We start from the raw sequence: 23,001 nt of genomic DNA, 5'->3' as shown, positions 1-23,001 counted from the left end.
TTTTTCAAGTTGACTTCGGCAGTGACGGCGGGGGTCATCTTCTTCCAGCTCTATCTCCAAGACGACCGAGACCCGCTGTCTATTTTCATTATGGTGGTCACAGGCGCCGACATGAGCCTCGATTTCGTCGAGATGGCGGCCGGATGTGCATCACTTGGATTCAACATGGTGTATCCGCTGGAGGTGAATAAAGAGCAAGCTTGAGGAATCGGAACTCAAACATCGTTTGCAGTGACTAAAATATGCACCATTCCATTTAGTGACCAAGTTTTGAGCAGTATTAACTTGTAACCAATTTTATTTCAGTTGTGGAGAGTTTATATTTACCCTTGCCTGGTCTATTTCCAAAAATGTCTTGAACTTTCATTTGACTTCTCAATTTTTTTTCTATTTCATGCTTATAAATAAAACATGCTATTTGCAAAATACGTTGATCTGTTGTCCACTAGGAAGATTTGCTTCTACAATCAAGTAAGTAGAATCTATGTGTAATTTTCTTAAGCTAATACATGTATTAACTACAACAATTAATGTAGACTATCATTGCACTTTATTGTTAAAATATTGCTTTTGATAAAAACATTTTATAAATAAGATGATGAGCACAACATTTTTGCATTTCCGTAGGAAACACTCAAATAAATGTATAAATTTCAATCACCTATGCTCTTCAAAATATAAATCAACAATCAGAAAATGGAAGGCAGCAAATGTTGAGAGGTCGTCCATTCAAATGACTGCAATTGAAATAAAACTGTATAATCTTCTCCAAAGTGTAAAAAAATAATAGGATAAATAATCATAATAACAATGAGGCTGCAAAATGCAATATAAAACCCCATTGAGATTATAATATCTTTGGTACATTAAGCAATAGTCACATAAGGTATATATTGCAACCTTAAACTGTTATTTAAAAAAAAACGCACTCTACAAAATACGTATTATATAAACATTGCTATAAATGATTATAAGAGCAAGTAAAATGTAATACTTTAAAAATGGTATAGATAAGACCAAGTTCATATAACACAAATTGATAAACTGGGATTGAATTATTTGCACTCTCAAAGATATACCGTATACTATTGTATGTATTGGGGAAATACTGTAAATTATATACATAAATGTTTTCAAAAAAGCACACATATCCACATCCAGTCAGCTCATCAAGGAGCCAAATGATTAATCCTAACATAGCACAGCTCATGGAGCTAGCAGTTTAGTGTTTACACTGAGGTATGTCGGCATGTGAATCGGATTCAGAATTTTATCAAAAAAATAGTAACAAAGCTTTTTTCATGCACTCTTCTTGGCTTAAAAGAAAAAACATGACACGAACATTGCACTCTTCAGATCTGTAACAAACAGATCTCAGAATGTCTATCTGGAATCTGTTTAAAAGTTTTCTGGGTCAACAAGTAATGCAGATATCTTGGCATCTGCAGAGTTCTTGGGTTGACAGGTTACGAGGACATCTCGCCCTCGGAGCTGAAATCCATCATTATGTCGATGTCCAATGGGATGCCGGTGTTGGAGATTTTACGTAGCTGTGCCATGTGGACCGAGCTGACCCACTTCTCGCGGATTGCTATGTACTTCTGGAGGTTGGCTACAAGCGCTGTCCAACCCGTCTGATGGCTGAAAAGGAGTGTTTTTGTGGAACTTTAATTACAAAATACAAGCGTTTAATCCTCTAATTTATCAATGTTATCTGCTCTTCAGCAAGGTTTTATAACACTTAAATCGTGGAATTGTCAGTTAAAATTGTAAATTAGACAAATTTTTCTTTTTTCAGTATTAAGCATCAGTGACATTGGCTCAGCACATCAACCTTTTAATGAATAAAGTTTCAGGGTTCTTAACTACAGAGCAGTATTTTAAAATATTTAAAATACCCAAATCTCCACCTTTCTTATATTTTCTATTAAAATTTTTGTAAAAAGTAAATTAAAATTAAATTACAGTAGAAAAAATTCATAAATGATGTAAGAAGAACAGACATTTTTATGAGGAGAACAACAAAGAGTGCAAACCACTTAAGTCTTTAAGGATCTAACAACCTTCACTGATAATCGTCGATTGTCTTTCTTACCTCGCACCACATCCTCGTCCTGAGTCACCATGGAAATACTCATAAAATAAAACAAAATCTTTAAAGTTGGGGTCTTTGGCATATTTCTCTTCATCACCTACAAAAGAGAAACCATCACATGATTATTATTGGGAATGTCGTTATTGCTAATTCTTCATTATGTTACCCATTTATAACTATTAAGACGGCTCAATGGTACGTGCGGTCTTTTAAACTGTTTAGATCTCCTTTATAAGAAGAGCTCTATATAAAATTATAGGAAAATTCCCAAATACAATGTATAAAAGAAAAAAAATGATGGACTTCCTTTTTACTTTTTCTTTACTAAACATTAGTCTATACCATTTCTTAAAAGTTTAACAGACCTGATGGTTAATTTGTACCATCCAGCCTCCATTAAAACAGAATATTCTTATATCCTATACATGAGATGGTAAGAATATCAATAAGAATGCACAGCGTAATATGAGTGATTAAGAACATTCTCTACTTAAACACATCTGACAATTAGCTTGACCGAATTCTCACCATGATGGGTCTATGTCAAAATATATTCACCATGACAGGGACGGAATCCCTCAGGGTTGGGGTAGAACAGCCTAGACAGTCGGAGAGAGAGTTCGTGGGCAACGTCCGTGAGTCGCATCATCTTCCCCGAGCCGGTTGGACACTCAACCTTCAGTGAGTCCCCAAAAAAGTAGTCATACCGCCGCAGGTTCTCTATCAGTAGGTAGTTCACTGCATTAAAAAATAGAGTTCGTAAACAGAGAATAAATAATTGTCTATTCATGAGGGCACTCTTCCCTGTAATCACCCTCATTTAGATCTGGTTGTTACAAGTTACTGAAAACCTAAAGGTTCAACAAAAGCAAACCTCTGCTGCCACTGAGCTACTGTGGAATCATGAAAAGTGCAATAAATAAAGACTGCAAAACATTGAGTCTATTAGGAATGTCATATTATGAGCACTAGTAAGGTGTGCCACTAAATATTCAAGAAAATACAGCAATTATTAATTATTTCATTAAATGAGCACAGAAACTAAGAAAAATAATAAGGAAACATACTTGGAAACCAGATGGGTCCCCTCCAGTTGCTGTTTCCTCCAAACATGTTGCTCTCCGACTCTCCAGGTTCATACTTTACTCCATAAGCATTCCCTCCGGCTTCCAGAATAAATGGCTCTTTTCTATGGTGCTGCAAACAGAAAATATTACTCAAATCATTCTTAACAAACAAAGAGCATTTATCAAACATTTATGAAATTACTAGCATACCTACTTTTTTAGCAACTACTTTGCTTTACAAATTCCTGATAGGCTACCAGTTGTTTGCAACAACAAGTTTTCACAATGAAACCATTGACATTTGCATGCAGGGGTTTAAGATGATGAATATTCACAGCATAGAGATGCTCATAGAGAATACATGTATAATGAGCTGCTTAGTAACTTTGTGGTACCTTGGACAGTGACCTGATTCCATACGGAGACAGAAATTTGTTCTCGTCCAGGACGTGTGCGAGGATTCTCTGGAGCTGCTCTTTTTTCACCAAGGAGAGAAGTAGGGCCGGCTCTTCTGAGTCCTCATTGTCACACATAAAGGATATCTAAAAGGGGACCACACATTGATATCAGACATAGACAATATCTACAAGAGAACCACCTGCTGATATCAGACATAAACAATATCTACAAGGGGACCACACATTCATGACATTGATATCAGACAAAAAGGATATCTACAAGAGGGTCACACATTGATATCAGATATAAACAATATCTACAAGGGGACCACACATTGATATCAGATATAAACAATATCTACAAGGGGACCACACATTGATATCAGACATAAACAATATCTACAAGGGGACCACACATTGATATCAGACATAAAGGATATCTACAAGAGGACCACACACTGATATCAGACATAAACAATATCTACATAAGGACCACATGTCGATATCAGACATAGAAGAGACTGGATGGTATCTGCATTGGACCAAATATCAATATCAGACATAAAAAATATCTAAAGGATCTTAGAATCACACAATATTTTCACACATGTGAGATATCTACTAGGAAACCACAAATTAACAGTATAAGATCACTCAGAAAACTTATATATGACATACATTTTTATCGTTAGTGTACACATACATAAGCAACATTTTCATCATTACTCCCTATACACTTACGTGATGAGAGAGGTCCTTTCTGTTGTTCAGGAACCACCGAGTCCTCTTGTAGAAGCCTGGGTGTCTCCGGAGCACGTCCTGTTTCAGCACCATACAGCTGAACAGTGGAACCAGCCCCACCATGGACAGGATCTTAAGTGGCATTGTCTTCTTACCGTTCACTCTGATGTGGTCGTAGAAGAACCCATCCTCCTCATTCCACAGACCTGATCACACAACGCAATCAAATCAGTCTCCATCATGCAGCATTGTCCCTTATATCATACATTGCTCTAAATAATGTTCATCTTATTCAAGTCACTTGCATTTCATAAAAATGTTATAATTACAGTCATAAATGGTGATTAATACTGTTTAATTTTTAGATAGCTTTACTTGGTTTTCTTAATGTTTAAAAATACATGTACTGTGGTTTCATCCATATTCACTGAGAACTATTTTTATGGATTTCGTTGTTGAGTTGATCATGAATTTTAAATGTTCACTGAAGTGCAATATCTAAAGACAAATTGTATTAATAGGATCATTTTCAAAACACAACTGATTTTTACTAAATCCACAAAAACCAACTTTGTGGACTTTGATATAAATACTTCTCATTACCCTGTACAGCACAGTGACAGATGCTGTCAATGTTTCTTTCAATAAAGACAAAGGTTCAAGGACAGACACTATAGGGAGGGACTCTTACCTATTCCATCCTTCTGGTTGATGGCGTCAGCAATGGCCACAAAATGCTCAAAGAACTTGCTGGCCATGTCCTCGTAGATACAGTCCCGCCGGGATAGGGTCAGGGAGATCTCCAGCATGATGGAGCAGAAGAAGGCCATCCACGCAGTGGCATCCGCCTGCACCAGGTACCCACCTACACAACACATAAAGGGTCAGGATAGCAAATATATTTCTATGCTTAGGTTCTCTAAATATGAGGAAACTTAATTAACACTGAATTGCTGTCATTCTTGAAATATATTTGTTTGATCAGTAAACATTTAATATAAAAAAGAATTATCTTCTTAGCACCTCATTTAGTAGATAAATGTATGGAGTAATCCAAAAGCATGTTAATGTTTATAATTCAGTTTTGGACATGAGCTAACACAGATACTGATATTATGTATTCCAAGAGTCAACTAAGGGATATTCATACCTGTTGGTAGGGGCTTAGAGCGGTCAAATATCCCGATATTATCCAGACCCAGAAAACCACCAGTGAAAATGTTACGACCTTCCAAATCCTTTCTATTTATCCACCTAAAATTACACAATACAATACAAACAACAATACACCTTCTACCAGAAGACAGGTAATAGATAGAAATGACTGACCGTCATGTACCATGTAAAATTGAGGATGAGTTTGTGGAAGCAGCGGGCGAGAAAGGCAAGGTCTCTCTTGTTCTTTGGCCCCGAGGCCTTGTACACCCTCAGCACAGCGTATGCGTGGACCGGGGGATTAACATCCTGGAAACTGAACTCGTAGGCTGGAAGCTGAAACAAACCCAGTAAAGGATCTATATACTTATTCATAACAGTCTCAATTTAAAGTGTATCTTAATTAAGACTAGTATAATATCTTTTACTTTCAAATGTTATTTACTATGACTTTGATTACTAGATTATTTCTTTTAATGTCAAAATTTTCCTACAAATAGCATAAAATTTTAAGAATTCAATTCCTGTCCAAAAGTACATTCAAAAGTACTGTATACAGGGAAATATTCGCCCGTATTATTTTTGCCCCATTTGCCCGTCTTGTCATTGGACAAATTTAAAACTGGGCAAAATTAAACAATTTTTAGATACTGTGTTAATCTGAAATATTTGCAAGTTTGCAAGTGTAAAAGGGTGATAAAAGACGGAATGAAAATAACCCTGTATAAACAGAAAACGGATAACGATGAAGAACAAAGACAGGTAACATACCTGTCCATTTGGATGTAAGTACCACTCCCTGAGGAACAGCAGAAGCTGATCTTTGGCAAACTGAACGTCGATGTCAGCCATTGGGATCATGTGGAAGGCCAAGTCCCAGGACGCATACTGCCATCATAAAAAATATCATACTCACGAATCAAAGAAAAGCTTTGGTGCTGTATTCAAATTTCTAAAATACTGTCATTTGGGATGACTTTTTTTTTGCAAATAACAAAAGATAAAATGATTTGGGGCAACAAATTTTGTGTGAAATGTGACAAATATTATCTGGATAATAAATTACTTCACACATTTTAAGACTGGTTCGTGGCAAGAAATATTCATGCAATGAGGCTAACAGGTTTACCTAACTTAAATTGTCCACAAGCTTATTAAAGTTGTGCTGGTGTGGAAAATGTGACAGTCAGAACTGACAATGTGAAGATGTGTGAACTGCACCATAATGATATGAAATAGGCCCCTGCTAATCCCTTCAGTTGTTTGATTGCCAATGAAATTTTTATACAGTGTATTTAAATATTTTCAGCCCCTTGTGTGATGAGCAGGAAAACTGTTTTCTACAAATATTTTACACAATTACCCATGGATATTCCCACTTGTCGGGCATCGAGATGATGTCCATGTTGAAGAGGTGCAGCCACTCAAAGTTGCGTCCCTTGAGCCTGGACGCTGGGGGTGGCGGCTGAGTGCTGTCACCTTTGAGCCACTCCTCGATGACGTAGTAGTAGAACTGTTTACTCCACAGCAGGCCCGCGTAGGCCTGTCGAGACACCTGTCTCTGCTTCTGGTCTCTCATTGGAATTTTCTGAAATTTATTTTTGATTATCTTAAAAATTTCTAGTAAATTTGTCATATTTTAAACTCATTGCAATTAAGAAAAATCTGACATCAAAATAATCTAAAATAATGTCAAACCTCGTCATAGAATAAATCTGCTTCTTTTTGTCTGTCTTGGAAGATTTCATCAAAATCTGGGCCAAATACTTCAGTCTTAGGGGCCTCCAATTGAAAATACAGCCTCACTTTGATGGTGAACTCTTGACCTGGGTCAAGGGTCAAGACATAATGTGCAGCACACTTGGTACCACAATGGGATGGATTGACTGCAGATTTGTCCCCTGCAATAACAACAATACTGTTCCTTACAGTGTATTGTACAATAAAATCTTTTAGCTAAATAAGCTAACAGAATTTAATTAAATTGTGCTCTCCTAAACCTTTAAATTTGCTAACTATAGAAAAAGACTTTTCTGTATCTAAATACATTATTACAGCAGATTCTACAAGTAGTTTATTTCTTCTTCATATCAACAGAGCTATGTAATTACTATGACTCTACCTGAGTATTCCTTTATTTCGGTGCCAAGTATTTTGAAACTTTATAGATACATGTACAAACCTTTGATAACGTAGTTGTGGAAGGCATCTTTGGAATAGTGCTGGCCGTCTACATTGAACAAGCGTTTATGATTTGTGTCATTCTCGGTAAACAAGAGTTCTGGTTCTTTGTTATTCTGGTCTTTGTCGACCTCCCAGTAGAATGAACCTGGTCAGACAAACAAACAATACTGTAGTACTCCAAATGGTAATTGTTGTTTAATTAATTTGCTGAAAATATCAACATATCTATGATTAATAATCTATTGATTAATGCAGTGTAGTTCATGGATATTACAGAAAATATCAATATATTTTATATTCTTCAGAAAATATTTATGTTTGCCTATTAGACAGTTTTTAATTGGGTTCCCAGCTGATGCAGTGTTATTTGCAGCATAATTTGCTGGTCCGTTTGTGGTTCTGCAACATACTTGCCAACCTCCAACATGTGAAAATCTGGTCATGACCAGATTTGGAAAGTAAAAAATCTAGTCGTAGCGCGTAACGACATTCAGGACATATTTACCATGCATTTCATAGGTATATTCAATTGAAATATGTGTTAAAACTTATGTGTAATACTTTATTGCAAAGAAGCTGCGATGTTATCTACTGTATCATTTTGGCATTATTTGCAGTTTTATTTAATTGCTGTTCTATTTGAGGTTCTGCGATATTATCTGCCGTATTATTTGGGTATTATATGCGGAGTTAATTGTTGTACTATTTACCTATGAAGGCGGGTGGTGGAGTGGCCTGGTCAACGGTGGGGTCAATGTGGTGACTCTGATCCTCTCCTGTACAGGGAACCACAAATTTGTCTCATTAATATCTCCTTAAGGAATTACAATGTATAACATTCACAAACGCTGAAACATCGTCACCCTACATATATTTTACTAATACATTCCCCACCACAAAAACACAACATTATAACATACCTAATGTTGGATGGTCACATTTTACTTTACACCCAGAAACTTGACTGAGATGTGGTTTTGGACTCACATAACACTGAAACACAAAATCTAATTAAAATAAAGAAACTGAAAACTATTACACTGAAAAACATAACAAAAATCTTATTGTTAAAACTGAAAACCCTTTCCAGACGTCTTGCTCTCTCTGTTTCTAATAAAACAACAAACGCCGCAGCCATATCTGTTTACAATTATTTTTGTCTTAAGATGGATAGTGTCACTAATAATTCACAAATACAGCCTACTCCGGATATATTGAAATTCAGGGGACCATGCAAATTATTTCAATATATCCGTATTTCAATATAAGCGAAATTGACTGACGTGAAGCCGCCATTTTGGAAAGTTCAATCCCGATGTAAGCATAGAAACCCAAACCCGAACAAATTATTAGTTCATCATTTATCTATTACAATAAACGGATTACATGGAACATTAGTCCTTGAAAGTTTGATTAAAATTATATCCGAAAGTTTTGTAAGTTTCGTTTTGTTACTATCTTAAACCTCATCATAATCTCGGATCGCATTATTTTACGTTTTAGAAAAACGTTAGAGAAAAATCACCACACTCAAACGCTTCAAATATTGCTGAACGCTGCTTGTATATCATCGCGATAATCTCAAAATCTTAGCTATTTCGAATTTAGGCTTAGAAACTTATCAATTCACACCTTTGTATATCAACCGGTCAGTCTGGCATAATTACTGTCACCAACCGTGACGACAGCCGCCAGGGAGAACTTCAATATAACCGTTATAAAAACAACTAATTATCACCTTTGGGGACCGATCAGTGGCTTCAATATAAGCGATGTTTCAAAATAACCGAGTTCATTATATCCGTTAAATCAATGCAAAGAATATGAGGGGTAAAATCTGGGGATTTATTTCTATTTCAAAATAAGCGGAATTTCAAAATAAGCGAGTTCAATATAAGTGGAGTAAGCTGTATTTGTCGTAAGAGTTTTTGTGAAAAGGGCTACTGATTTTCACTAACATAAATCTACAGAATTTCGTCTAACTAGTATGTTTACTGTAAATTACTGATTTTCCTGTGACCAGTACGTTTACTGTTACTGAATTTCTTGCGACCAGTATGTTAACTGATTTCCCATTGACCTACACATCACTGTGGGACTTACATAAGCATCCTCACCCCAGGACCAGACGTTCCGGAACCACAGAGTTGGGAGAACATGGACGGTGGCTCGCTCCTTCCCGCGGTTGGTGACGGTGTATTTAGCCAGGACATCATTGGGCGTGTGCTTACTATACTCAGCCATTACATCAAAGTATCCTTGGTCAATCACACCTATGAATGACACAAACCAATCTGAATATAGGGTACAATGTTCTCTCTCTCTCTCTCTCTCTCTCTCTCTCTCTCTCTCTCTCTCTCTCTCTCTCTCTCTCTCTCTCACACATATACAATCCAATGTCAGTTAAATCAATAAAGAAATATAACTTCTTTAAATTCATATCATGATCATCATACTACGCCAGCATTCTATTAGGTATGTGTTTACCCGTATCAAGAATCTCATACTCGGGCATCATAAACCCACGTATACGGTTCTCGTTCTCGAGCTGGCTGTAGGGGTACTCGTTCTGGGGGTACTTGTAGAGGGCCTTCATATAGGAGTGGGTGGGGGTACTATCCAAGTAATAGTACAGCTCCTTCACATCTTCCCCGTGGTTCCCCTGCAGAATGGTCCAATAAAGCATGATTTACTAGTGATAAAGCCTGATTCACAAATAATAAAGTTTGATTTACAAATGATGAAAAATGACCTTCAGTATCAGCACACATTCCCTTTCTTGATATTTGAAACTGATGACCAGTGAGAATTAAATGTATACTTGCACTCCTCTTCACTCCTCCCCCCCCCTTTCCCCAAGCTAAATGGTAACAGACCACTGATGAGAATTAAACTCTCCCATTACCCTGTTTGACAGCTAAAGTACTTGATGCAGGCCTACTGGAATTTTAATCCACTCCTCCTCCTCCTCCTCCTCCTCCTCCTCCCCCCCCCCCAGGTAAACACTATCTGATGCATGACCAGTAAGAACTAGTTATAACAGTATCTTGTGACCTTTAAGAATTAAATGTAACCCCCCTTCCACCTATCCACCAATATAGCAGTACCTGGTGGCCGGTCAGCCCAAATAGCCTCTCTTTCAGGATTGGGTCCTTGGTGTTCCACAAAGCAACGCCCATACAGAGTCGTCCCTCCCGATCACAGATCCCCAGCAGTCCATCCTCACCCCAGCGGTATGCCCTGGAGCGGGCATGGTCATGGGGGAAGTAGTTCCAGCTGAAACAGAAAGACAGGGAAGCTCAAACAATTATATAGGTTTTAGGAGTTACCTCCCTTGAACTCTGCCCAGAAACTATTTGATGCTCATAACAGCTGTTGTTGGAGAATAAAAAGCCCTGTCCTAACTTTCAAGCCAATCAATACGATGTCCCAAAGAGGAAGAAGCCACTGTATACACACATATATAAATCTATAAAGCATTCTATTACTTAGAAAAAACATACCAAGCAAACGTCTTATACTAGATGGATTTTAGATGGATTTTGTTTGAACTACTGTACTCTCTTGTGAAAGGTGCAGTGCACTAAAAAATTTACACATATTTTCATAAAACATAGGAAAACAAACAACTTGTTGAAATGATAAGTGGGAATTTATATGTAATTTAATATTGGTAAAATAATTGAATTTTTTCTTAATTTCTTTTTTCTTCATCATGCACCGTTGGCTTTTATCAATGAAAAGCGTAGAATTTCTGTTCTAAAGAAAGTGTTCAGAGTTTTTCTCGTTTGAAATATCACAGAAATTCCATGAGTTTTATGAAATATAGCATATACACCCACAACTTCAACAAACACTACAAAAGCCTCATTTTTTCCTTTTTCACAAAGGCTATCAAATTTTAATCTAGATGAATATCAAAACAGTCGACCATGACTACCAAAAAATTTTGTCATGCAAGCAAAGTGATTGTCACGCAAAAAAAAAAAAACAAATTCAAAATGTTCTTTTGAAATTCATACAATTTAACATACAAGCTAACATTTTCAGTTGAAGCAAATTATCAGCTGTTTCCAGAATAAATCAGATGGAATGGGGACTGATATGACTGATTGTTGAGTGTGAGGATCAGCAAGCCTTGACACCCCTACTCACTGATTCACAGATTGGGTTCTGAACTAGGAAGATGTCTAATATCAGCATGTCAAATCAATCTAGATACCAGGAAGGATGTCCACTCAGTGCTCAGACAATTACTGGCATCCTGTGACTTATCTCATCTTGCAATGGGTACACTCTCTCTCTCTCTCTCCTTCTCTCTCTCTCTCTCTCACACACACACACACATACACTGGACTACCTTTGAGTGACTCAAACTACAAAATATTTCTTACATTGTGCGTGTGTGTGTGTGTGTGTGTGTGGGTGTGTGTGTGTGTGTGTGTGTGTGAGAGAGAGAGAGAAAGAGAGAGAGATATTCTCTCAAGTGCTAGTATAAATGTCAAATAAAAATCACATAGCACCTTTTTGTCAGTGGATTGCTTTGAAGTGTAACTGTTTGAGATGATTTCCAGTTATTACACCTATTAACTTGGCAGAAAGTACTCATAAAACAGCATCATAGCCAAGTATTCTTATGTAACATGCATATAGTCATCGTAAGTTATGTTTCTAACTGATGAACATGAAGATTGAAACACACAGCTCATAAACAAATAATGTACTAGTTTCTAACAGGTCCATTGTGCTAGTTTCGTTACATCACTAAGTTGAGCGTTAATTAAGAAATAACCCTTGTTTATATAATTTACAAATGAGCATCCCTGTAAAAGTGGGCCATTCACTGTAACTACATATTTATAAATCTTTGATGCTGACAAAAAGTATGTATGCTAAATTACAATCATTGTTTATTATCTTTGGCTTAATGACCATGGCCAGGGTTTAGGCAGAATGGAACAGACACTTTGAATAATTAACTGTACTTGTGAATGAGGCTTTTTGTCCATTCACATTTTCTATTTCAGTGATTATTTCATTAAAAGATATTGAAATGAGAATAAGTGTAAGGTTATTCTAAACTTAATGAAATATTTTCATTCAAGCCATCAGTAATGAATAGCCTTTATAAGCTATATAGAAAATCTTGTGGCAGAAATATGACCTACATTTCAAAAGTTTAAGGCTTTAAATTAAGAAGGCCAGGCCATTTCGCGTTTATTCCTATACTTTCCTCAAGTCATAAACAACTTCACCTTTACTTAACTTTATGTGGACGATAAGCATTGTGATAAATAAATCAAATAAAACATATCAAATAAGAATACCACCCTCCCTCGGCCAGTTAAATTTTCTGAGCAAGTTGAATAATCTGTAAAATGGACAGCATCTGCATGCAGATATATACCCTGATCATATATACGTTCATGCCCTATATGTTACTTAACCTAAATTACTGACATACACGTAAAAAAAAAAATACATTACCAGCCGTCTAACGCATTACATGTATTTATATAACGGATTGTATATGCAGTTTTTTGTTAAGGTGATTATAGTTTTCAAAGTTCTGTACAAACATCTATAGTTAAATCTCCTCTAGTGGTCTTACCAGTTCCCGTCATCAGAGTAATCCTCCCGGACCGTCCCCCACTGTCGCTCCGAGAGGTAGGGCCCCCATCGCTTCCAGTTCTTGGCCCTGGTCCTATCCTCCTTCAGTCTCCGTCCCTCGGGGGTTGTCATGTCGCCGCCGATCAGTCATGTGTGCCAGTGTAGACGTCCACGCGGTAGTAGTGTTGATATTTACTTCGACACGGTTCACTGAATCTACACTTCGGCTTCCTAAGCTGTTTTTTTCACCAGGTCACGCATGAGGAGACTGAACCAAGTTGAGAATCTGGGGGTGTGCAGGTCTCACATGTATATTCTCTCAGAGAGAGAGAGAGAGAGAGAGAGAGAGAGAGAGAGAGAGAGAGAGAGAGAGAGAAATTTTTCTCAACTATTTTTATCACTAGTGATCAGTAAAAATCAAAAGAGAGTTAATCTATATCACAAAATCATATAAACATTTATTTTTTAGTAATTGAAATTAAAATTTTTATAAATTTATTTTTATTTAGATCAAGCAAAGAAATTTTACTGATACTCCAAGATGGGTATTCATAAATTTTTGGAGGTTTAGTTTGTGTGGCCTATTTGCGTCGTATACAAGTCCATTCTTTGTTATAATCATGTTGTTTTATTGTTTTAATGCATACCCCCCCCCCCCCCCGAGGGTCCTTGATTGGAGAATAAACATAAACATATATAAGTAATTAAGGTATTTAACTGTTTTGTGATGTTTTGTAAATTATACCTTCTGATGGTTTGAGTTTATGACCCTGGGTTTCACCTCACGAGACAAAGTGGAGTGAGGTTACCCAGGAAATAAGAGAATATGAAACATCGTAGGTTAATTATTAATTAATCGATTGTCCGTTCAGTGCCTCTGTTGCTGAATTAGACGATATGCCGATTATATCGTATGTACACTATGGCGATAAAGTACACAGCTGTACTTTCCTGTTAAATAATAATAATAATTCAACTGACTTATAAATTCTGCAACATCTATTTTAAAATAAATAAAAAAAATGCATCATAATTTGCATTTGGGGGGGGGGGGGGGGGAGGATGGGTTTACAGTTGAGAATACGACAACAGATAATATATTACAAACGAAATACATTAAATGTCAAAATCAAATGATTTTCCGCCCACTTCATAAAAAACTTAACAAAAGTTTCTTTATCATCAAATTAAGGTATTTTTCTACTCTCTGAAGAATTTCCCACAAATAATTACGTGTATTGATACATGCTACCTGGATTACTGGCGTGCATGTTATACAAACTCATATAGTATAGCTCAGGCTTGGGGCAAATTACATTGTAAAGTAATGCATTACATTACCATTACTTCATGAATTTAGGCATTAAATTACCATTACCATTACTTGATTTTCTTAAAGTAATGCATTACATTACCATTACATGAGTAAAGTAATGCTTTACCATTACCATTACTTTGTTTTAAAAAAGTAAAGCTAATAAAGAGTTTTTGCTAATGTTTCAAATATAAAACACTCTTTAACATATCTACAGGTTCATGTTCAGTATCAGGTTCAAATTCAATGACTATATATACAAGAGTCATTCTTTTTTTGCTCAATATATAATAATCTTGTTGCATTATGAACAACATATTACATATTAAGTAAAAAGATATTTATAGACATTTGGCATGATACAATGTCAGATATGATAGATATAGAGACACAGAATTCGTGCATAATAGAAAACTATTTATGGAATAGTGTTGCGGTTATTAAAAAGCTAAATAGAGATACATGTATTTCCCCAGATAACACAAATCTTTATAATTTTGTATTAATTTAGAGACAGATGGTTTTTCCCAGTTATATTTCTTAATATTTTTTAATCGGATTTCTTTATGCTAAGGACACTTTAAAACAAAAGATTGCTGTTGCACTTTATGATCAAAGTTTCGAAGGTTTCATCTTTTAACTGCATCCTATTAGTTTGAAAATCTTCCCAGCTATACTAAATAAACGTTCTACAGGTGCAGTGGAAGCTGAGACTGAAAGATTGTTTGAAATCTTTAACCTAGGATATCTTAAGTGAAACAATAGAAAATATACATGAATCTTGTATTTTCTTTCAGTCCAAACTAATGTACTTAATATACATGTACAACAGAGAGAGAGAGAGAGAGAGAGAGAGAGAGAGAGAGAGAGAGAGAGAGAGAGAGAGAGAGAGAAATTATTTTCAAATGGGTTATAATATTGAAAGTGATTTTGATTTTCATCATGGATGGACAGTGCATTCATTTTGCCCTTAAAGGTGCATGTATGTCCCCTATTCTATTGGGACATGGCATAGGGAAGGGGGTTAGGGTGTTTTGTTTTGATACTTATGTTATCCTGGGGGCATAGTGTGTTGTTGACACATCTTTTTTGAAGTGCTAACTAATTGGAGTAAATTGTTTAAATGATTTAAAACTCTTAAAAACAACACTCATAAAAATGTTATGAAACTGTGTTGTTATATCTAGTAATATGAATAATTTAAAAATGAAATTTTATATATCTTTTTTAATACAACTAAAAAAATTTTGTTTCAAGAATTATTTCTTTCTTTATAATAAAGTTAATCAAATTCAATTTTAGCTATTTATTTATTAATCACATTTTTTAAAGTGAACATGTATAAATAAGCATAGTAATGCAAAGTAATGCCATGTAATGCCAGCATTACACTAAATTTTGGAAAGTAATGAATTACATTAGCATTACTTGTAATGCTAAATTTGTGGCATTACACATTACTAGCATTACTTTGAAAACATGTAATGCATTGCAATGCATTACCATTACATTTAGCATTACCCCAAGCCTGGTATAGCTCGATTGATTTAGTATAGTATACAAACTCATATAGTATAGCTCGATTGATATAGTATAGTATACAAACTCATATAGTATAGCTCGACTGATAGAGTATAGTATCAAGTGCCAGTTCGGTATGCTTTTTGTGAAGTCAATAGACAAAACGGATCTACGGATTGACCCCTGAAAAGAGTGCACTTTCACAGGCATCTGACGTTATATATATATTTCTCATAATACCCGCTACCTAATAATAAAGGTATATAATTGGGTAAAGTGTATATATTTTTTAGCATGAGAAAAATATAAAACGCCAGGTGCCTATGAGCCCATCATATTTCTTTTGAATATTTTAAAAAGCAGAAAATATTTAACTCGATGCAGTGAAATATACGCTCTAGAAGTATGTGCCATTAAATTTTTTCTAAAATTCATTCACTAAAAATTTTGAAAAATATCTTGGTACTTGCAAGCACACATGTAATAATATACTACATAATTGATCTTTATGATAGTGAAGCTTTCATCTTGTATAAGAAAAAGATGGGATTGCTTCGAATTCATGCTCAAGAAAACAAAAACAAGGAGCAGTAAATGTTGTTTAAATAAACAGATGAAAGTTATTAGAGTAATTATGAAATCCTGCATGGCGCATGTAAAATTTATTTTGAAAAATTACAACTTACTTGCAGCCTACATAATTGATCAACATTGCGTTTTCAAAACAAAATTACATATATATCTTAAATTAAATATCGAGAAAAGAGAGATCCTTAGGTCAGTTATCAAAACTGAAATTCTACAGAAACTGGTTAAAGTATGTACGCTATCGTATACTTTAAAACGTTCTGTAGAATTTCAGTTATGATAACAAAAAAAAAATTCTCGTGGTAGATACATGTACGAACAAAATTAAAATGATATTCACAATGTTATTAATCTTGAGGACAATATTTTTTGCTGGTGGTGATATTTATAATAACGGACATTCTACAGATAGCATATGTACTTTTCACCAATTTCTGTAGAATCTCAGTGTGATACAGTTCTAGTCTGTCTTCTCTTAAGTAGTCACATTGATTTTTTCCAATAGAATAAAACCTTTATTTGTTACTTTTTTTGTCTGTTGCAGCCCCTGGAGACCGCGATATTGGCATACTACAAGATACATGTTTTAAGTTCTTATTCTAATATAACTTCTTGAGTTTATGTAACAAGTGATTAGTGTCATGTTAAAAGTTTTGAATTTACTGGATGGGTGTAAAAGTACACTAACCCGGTAAATTCAAAATTTACAACATTGACATTAGAATAAGATATTCTAGCATGTGTATGATTTGAAAATTTGTAACTTGAAAAAAAAATCCACCTAATTTTCATAATAGCTGTAAAAGTAAACAAGAGTCCCAGCTGTCTTATTCGAACTCAGAATTTACGGGTCAGTAACTTGGTGCCATACTGCAGTATCCAATGTGATACAAAGTGGGATGTAAACAATTCTCATAGAACAATTAAATCTCTGTGTTGTGATGAACTATCATAAAAAGTATCTTACGGTATGTGGAGGAAGTTTTAGTCTCTCTCTCTGGCCGGTCACGTCACAGAACAATGATTTGCAGTATTCAGAAACAAGAGGCCAAGGGGCCATATCACTCACCTAAGCAAAAAAAAAAACAAAAAAAAAACAAAACAAAAAAACCCAAAAAAAAAACCAACAAAAAAAACCAACAAAAAAAACCCCCAAGAAAATAAAAAAGAAGTAAAACTTCAGACACTCCAAATTGTCCATTGTGGCTCCCGTGTTCATGGGGATCATGCTTTGAACAAAATTGAATCTACATTAATTAAGGATGCTTCCACACAAGTTACATCTTTCTGGCCAAACGGGTTTTGAGAAGATTTTTCTCTGTATTTTCCTATGTATAGACTGAAAACTCCCACTGTGTTCCCATCCTACCCCCGGGAACTATGATTTGAACAAACTTAAATCTACACTACCTAAAGATACATGTACTTTCATAACAGTTTCAGCTTTTTCTGGCCGACTGGTTTTTTGAGGAGATTTGTGTCTTCATAATTAATTAAAAATTCGAACCCCCATATTGACCCCACCCTACCACTGAGGGTCATGATTTGAAGAAACTTGAATCATCACTACCTGAAGATGCTTCCACATAATCATCAGCTATTCTGGACAAATAGTTTTTGAGAAGATATGTTTGAAATAACAAACAAATTTTCAATTATTTTTAATTATCTCCCGCTCAAAGAATGTGTGACCCTTTCTTTTGACACACTTGAATTTACTTCACCTAATGAGGCTTTAAGCCAAGTTTGGTTGAAATTGGCCCAGTGGTTCTTGAGAAAATGGAAATTGAAATGGAAATGTAAAAAGTTTACAGACAGATGACCCTTGACAAAAAGTAATTAGAATAGCTCACTTGAGTTTTCAGCTCAGGTGAGCTAAAATGGATTTACATTTGTATTTCAAATACCAAACAGGCTATTTCACTTTCTGGGCTGATTGGGCAGCTTTTTTTTATCAATTTTGAATAAGAGGGATTGATGGTCTTTGTCATTTTTAGACTGTATTGATCTCCTTTAGAAGAAAAGCTCCATATAAATATATAGGAAAATATCCAAATTTAAAAGGTAAAATATATGGATTTTTTCTTCACTAAATAATAGTTTATTACTAACCCAAACAAATCATATCTTAAATTTTGAGGTAGATCTGATGGTTAATTTGTTGACTTTAAAAACACAACAAACACTGAAATATACACTCACTTTTTTATTTTGATCCTAAAATTCATAAAACTTGTAAAATTGATATCTAAATAAACAAAATTTTCTGTACAACAAAATATATTGTCAGTGTACCCCATTTGTTTTCTAAAGTCTCGTCTTCTGTGAAACATCAAATTATTCACATTTCTTACAAGTTGCATTGCTACATACAAAAAAATCTCTGAAAATTCTAACTATCTGTTTGTTCTTGGCAATGTTTGAGGCTATCATAGGTGAGTTTGGGCCCTAATTTATACAAGAAAATAGGATCATCTCCCTCCCATAGAATAAATAACAAATTATTGATCAGTTGGTCAAAGTAGTAGGCACGAAGTATCGGGGTAGGAAAAACCAAAAAGACTTACTACATACACAATCAGATTAAATATTTAGAGAACTGTTAGAGGAATGCATTTTTTTAATGCAAAAGCATAAGAAAAAGTTCCCTGCTACTTGCCTACACCTGTATTCACTTAACAGGAGTAAATAAGAAGACTAAATGATGAAATACAAAGAGTTCTTAGTCATGAAGAGATTGTATCATGGGACCCTGGCTCACCTTGTGTCATACTACACTACATGTACTACTGTGGACTACTAGTGGGTACTATGTACTACTGGGTACTATTGACACACCGGCCGAGTTTTGATCAGACTTTAGGATCCTCAGTCTGGGCAGTGTAAGCATCCTGAGCAGCAAACATGTAAATCACAGCAACTCTTCTTGTTAGTCCTAAACAATTAGATGGCCCACCCCCAGCCCATCCATCCCCTCTATGGTCCCCACCCCCACCCATACACTCCAAGACCATTGTTGTCAGTAAAACATTATATAAATAAGATGCTACTTCAATAAAAATTATGATAATACATGTATAATCAAAACTATACCTATCTAATCTAGCATCTACATGCAATTCAACATGATTAAATAAAAATCTATCATACAATATATTCCAGCCATTTTTAACACACAGTGACCTGATTATACATGTAATACAACAAATTGAAGTTTGTACACGTACTGCACTGTACATCTGTTACAGGTGTACACTTCCTGTACATCTGTTACAAGTGTACACTTACTGTACATATGTTACAGGTGGACATATACTGTACATATGTTACAGGTGTACACTTACTGTACATATGTTACAGGTGTACACTTACTGTACATATGTTACAGGTGTAAACCTATTGTACATATTACAGGTTTACGCATATGGTGCTGCACATCTGTACACATACTGTACTTTACATCTGTATAGGTAAATGAATAGCACCAAACAGGACTCTAGCAAGACTGCTCCACTAAAAAAACAAACATTGATCATACAGTGTGAGACAATCTCTGTAATAGTTAAGTCATTAACCAAAAAAAACCTGTTAACTGTGGCTCACATTACAGAATATTCCAACTAACTTAACATGGAAAATATTACTTAGAAGTTTACCTGACAAGATTGATAAAAATTCTTTCTTAAATTCCCATCAATAAATCAAATACTGTCCATTTTCACAAAAAATAAAGACACTGTCGTAGCCCAAAATTCTAATTAATTACCAGTAAGGTAAATGTCTCAACATTGCATGTTTAAATAAAAGTCCATTTTCATATAAATTGCATCTACAAGTTACATTAATTTATTGTTTACAATGCATGTTAAAATACTAGACACAATCATAGAAACTGCATCTACCAATACTATTTAGGTATCGTTGGCAAATTTATATACAAATACTTATAATCGTTAATTGAAAATTGCATGTTTAAATACTTTTGATATTGTTCGTTCACAGCGAGTACACGTTTCCTTCAAAGGGGAGACACTTTCTGAAGATGTTACAGAGTTTTTTGGTCAATGTTTGCTAACTGATAAAAATCCGCTATCATAAACTCATAGAGTTGGCCAAGTAAATAAGAATAAACAATGATAAAATAACAGTAAATTTACATCTAACAACAAGATAATATGACAAAAAGCACAGATAAAATAAAAAGCATCAAATAAACCAACAAAACAAAACATAAAATTCATTGCAGATATAATTTTTTGATAAAAAAGCACAGATAAATTATAACACAACAAATAATCAAAAAACAGAAAAAAACCAGAAAACATAAAAATCATTGCAGTCATACTTCTATCACAAAAATCATATTTATTTGTATCACATAAAACTTGTTTGCGATACATAATTCTTTGATTGAACAAACAAAAAGCAAAGTGTACACAAAGAAACAAATTCAGTCAAGCTTTACTTGCAATCATGACCTCCTTTTTACTTAAAAAAGGCAGCCATAGTTTTGGATCAAAGAAGTGAACAAACAATCACCAACAATCGTCACTGAATTACAGGACACACAGCGCTCGTACAATTTGCACGAAAACAGTGCTAATGGACACATTATGTCAATCTTGGAGAACAATTTCATAACAATTAACTTCGTAATCAGTAATCACATTAAAAAATATCTTATTTCTACAGAGTGGAAAAAATGAGTATTTTTTCATAGCATTGTCAGATTTGTCTGTTTATACAAAAATAAGAAATACAATATATGATTGTAATAGCAATACACGTTTTGTCAATCATGATTGAAAAAAATAAAGTTGTGAAAACCACACATAAAACATTTCTTACAAAATTGCATTTGTTTTGTCATGACATTTTTTACTAATTAAGACAACAATAACACAAAGAGTTCTACTAAGTGTTTGGAATATGTGGAAGTTGACATACACAAAAATTGTCACATAGAGCAAAGATGCTGAAACTATCACACAGCAAATCGCACAAAAATGACGATTCATATGAAAATTAAGGGATGGCATATGATGCATCATAAAATGTCATATGGCAATTGAGACAAAAATTAACAAATGGCACATGATACACTCATGTCATAAAATGCCATATGGCAAATGTTGAAAAAATAGTACCTGTGCAACAAATGATTTTCTATGGCAAAACTAATGACAGCATGTTTAACAACAGTGCAACACTTACACTGAATTGACAGCCAACTACAAAACAAAACAAGGCCTGAATCATACAAAAGAATCAGCACTGGCAGAGTTGTACAAGACGATAGGAATGCCCCTCTCTGATCAGAATGCACAGGTATGTACAAATCTAAAAATTCCACTAAGGATTTGCATTCACAAACATGATATTAGATTGTTTACCTAAAAATGATATTCTTCAGTATCACTTTGTCTTTTTCTCAAAGGACAAATGACAAATACCAAATCCCAAATGACAAATACCTGTATGTAAAATAATGCCTTTATCATGCATAATTAACCCTGAATACAAGTATGTCACTAAGTACTTTTTTCAATATATGGTACATAGATGACTCTAGTTTGAAGGCATCTCTCCTTGGTCCAGGACCAATGGTCCTTCATTTCACTGATTTTTTTTTACAAAATAAAGTGATCGATATATCTTTATTTACAAGTTGCAAAAAAGCAACGAATGCATTATACACAACAAATTTCAATGAAAAAAACCCCACTTCATATGTTCACATCAATTAAAAAAGTAAACCATTAAATAAATAACACCACAGAATCACATTATCATCTTGTTTTTATACATGCCATAAAATCTCCTGCTCTTCTTGGAAGAACTTTGAACAATAGCTTTGAACTGTATCACACAAAGTCAAGTTTAAGTCTGATTGGTGGGTTATCACAGACATTCAGTCAGCGTTCATTTCTTCTTACTGTGCACCAGACTGCTGAAGATGGATTCGGGATTCTTGAGCAAAGTTTGAGGCGAGTCAAATTCTTTGACTTCTCCTTTTTCAAGAACCATAACTCTGTCATACTTTAAAATGGTTGAGATCCGATGCTGTAAGATCAAGTTAAAATTTTTGATTTGTGGGACAAGATAGAACAAGATAGGTTCCAATTTATTTTTCTATATATATATACCTTATGTGGTTATCAACGACATGCATGTCGATATGAAACTATGATTTACATTAAATTCATAAGAAGATTTAATAGAATTAAACATTCACACACACACAGTAACTTATCATTTCTAAGAAAAGTATATTCATGTCATGAAATCAAAGACTATGTTTACTGTTTTTTTCTCATATTCATCTTT

At 34.7% G+C, this 23,001-nt stretch overlaps 2 protein-coding genes across 3 annotated transcripts in view; both read right to left on the bottom strand.

Moving 5' to 3' along the window:
- Positions 1-531: 531 nt before the first annotated feature.
- Positions 532-13,500, bottom strand: LOC105347043 (uncharacterized). Its single transcript, XM_011455924.4, has 19 exons — positions 13,252-13,500; positions 10,748-10,916; positions 10,128-10,302; positions 9,744-9,913; positions 8,561-8,633; positions 8,351-8,416; positions 7,639-7,785; positions 7,155-7,357; positions 6,820-7,044; positions 6,228-6,344; positions 5,641-5,792; positions 5,452-5,555; positions 4,993-5,166; positions 4,302-4,507; positions 3,558-3,704; positions 3,163-3,292; positions 2,654-2,833; positions 2,096-2,192; positions 532-1,641 (listed from the first exon to the last, which is right to left on the bottom strand). The coding sequence occupies exons 1-19, from the start codon at positions 13,380-13,382 to the stop codon at positions 1,467-1,469; spliced, it is 2,841 nt and encodes a 946-aa protein (XP_011454226.3). The 5' UTR covers positions 13,383-13,500; the 3' UTR covers positions 532-1,466.
- Positions 13,501-18,865: 5,365 nt separating this feature from the next.
- LOC105347034 (ATP-binding cassette sub-family C member 9) overlaps positions 18,866-23,001 on the bottom strand; it is a 29,234-nt gene continuing 25,098 nt past the window's right edge. For both annotated transcript variants that reach the window (XM_034480909.2, XM_034480908.2), the window contains exon 33: positions 18,866-22,737. In XM_034480909.2, coding sequence (XP_034336800.2) covers positions 22,597-22,737 — 141 coding nt within the window. In that variant the 3' untranslated portion in view covers positions 18,866-22,596. The remainder of the gene's footprint in view (positions 22,738-23,001) is intronic.

This window comes from Magallana gigas, chromosome 3, assembly GCF_963853765.1.
Source record: "Magallana gigas chromosome 3, xbMagGiga1.1, whole genome shotgun sequence".
Classification (NCBI taxonomy): Eukaryota; Metazoa; Mollusca; class Bivalvia; order Ostreida; family Ostreidae; genus Magallana; species Magallana gigas.
The sequence above is the reverse complement of the archived record's forward strand: the minus strand, read 5'-3'. Positions and strand labels throughout refer to the sequence as shown.

Coding starts and splice junctions, on each gene's coding strand:
- LOC105347043 (XM_011455924.4), bottom strand. CDS start 13,382: ATGACAACCCCCGAGGGACGGAGACTGAAGGAGGATAGGACCAGGGCC. Junction 5,167..5,451: donor CTCTAAGCCCCTACCAACAG/GTATGAATATCC, acceptor TGTGTTGTGTAG/GTGGGTACCTGGTGCAGGCG. Junction 3,705..4,301: donor GAAAGGACCTCTCTCATCAC/GTAAGTGTATAG, acceptor GTCCCCTTTTAG/ATATCCTTTATGTGTGACAA.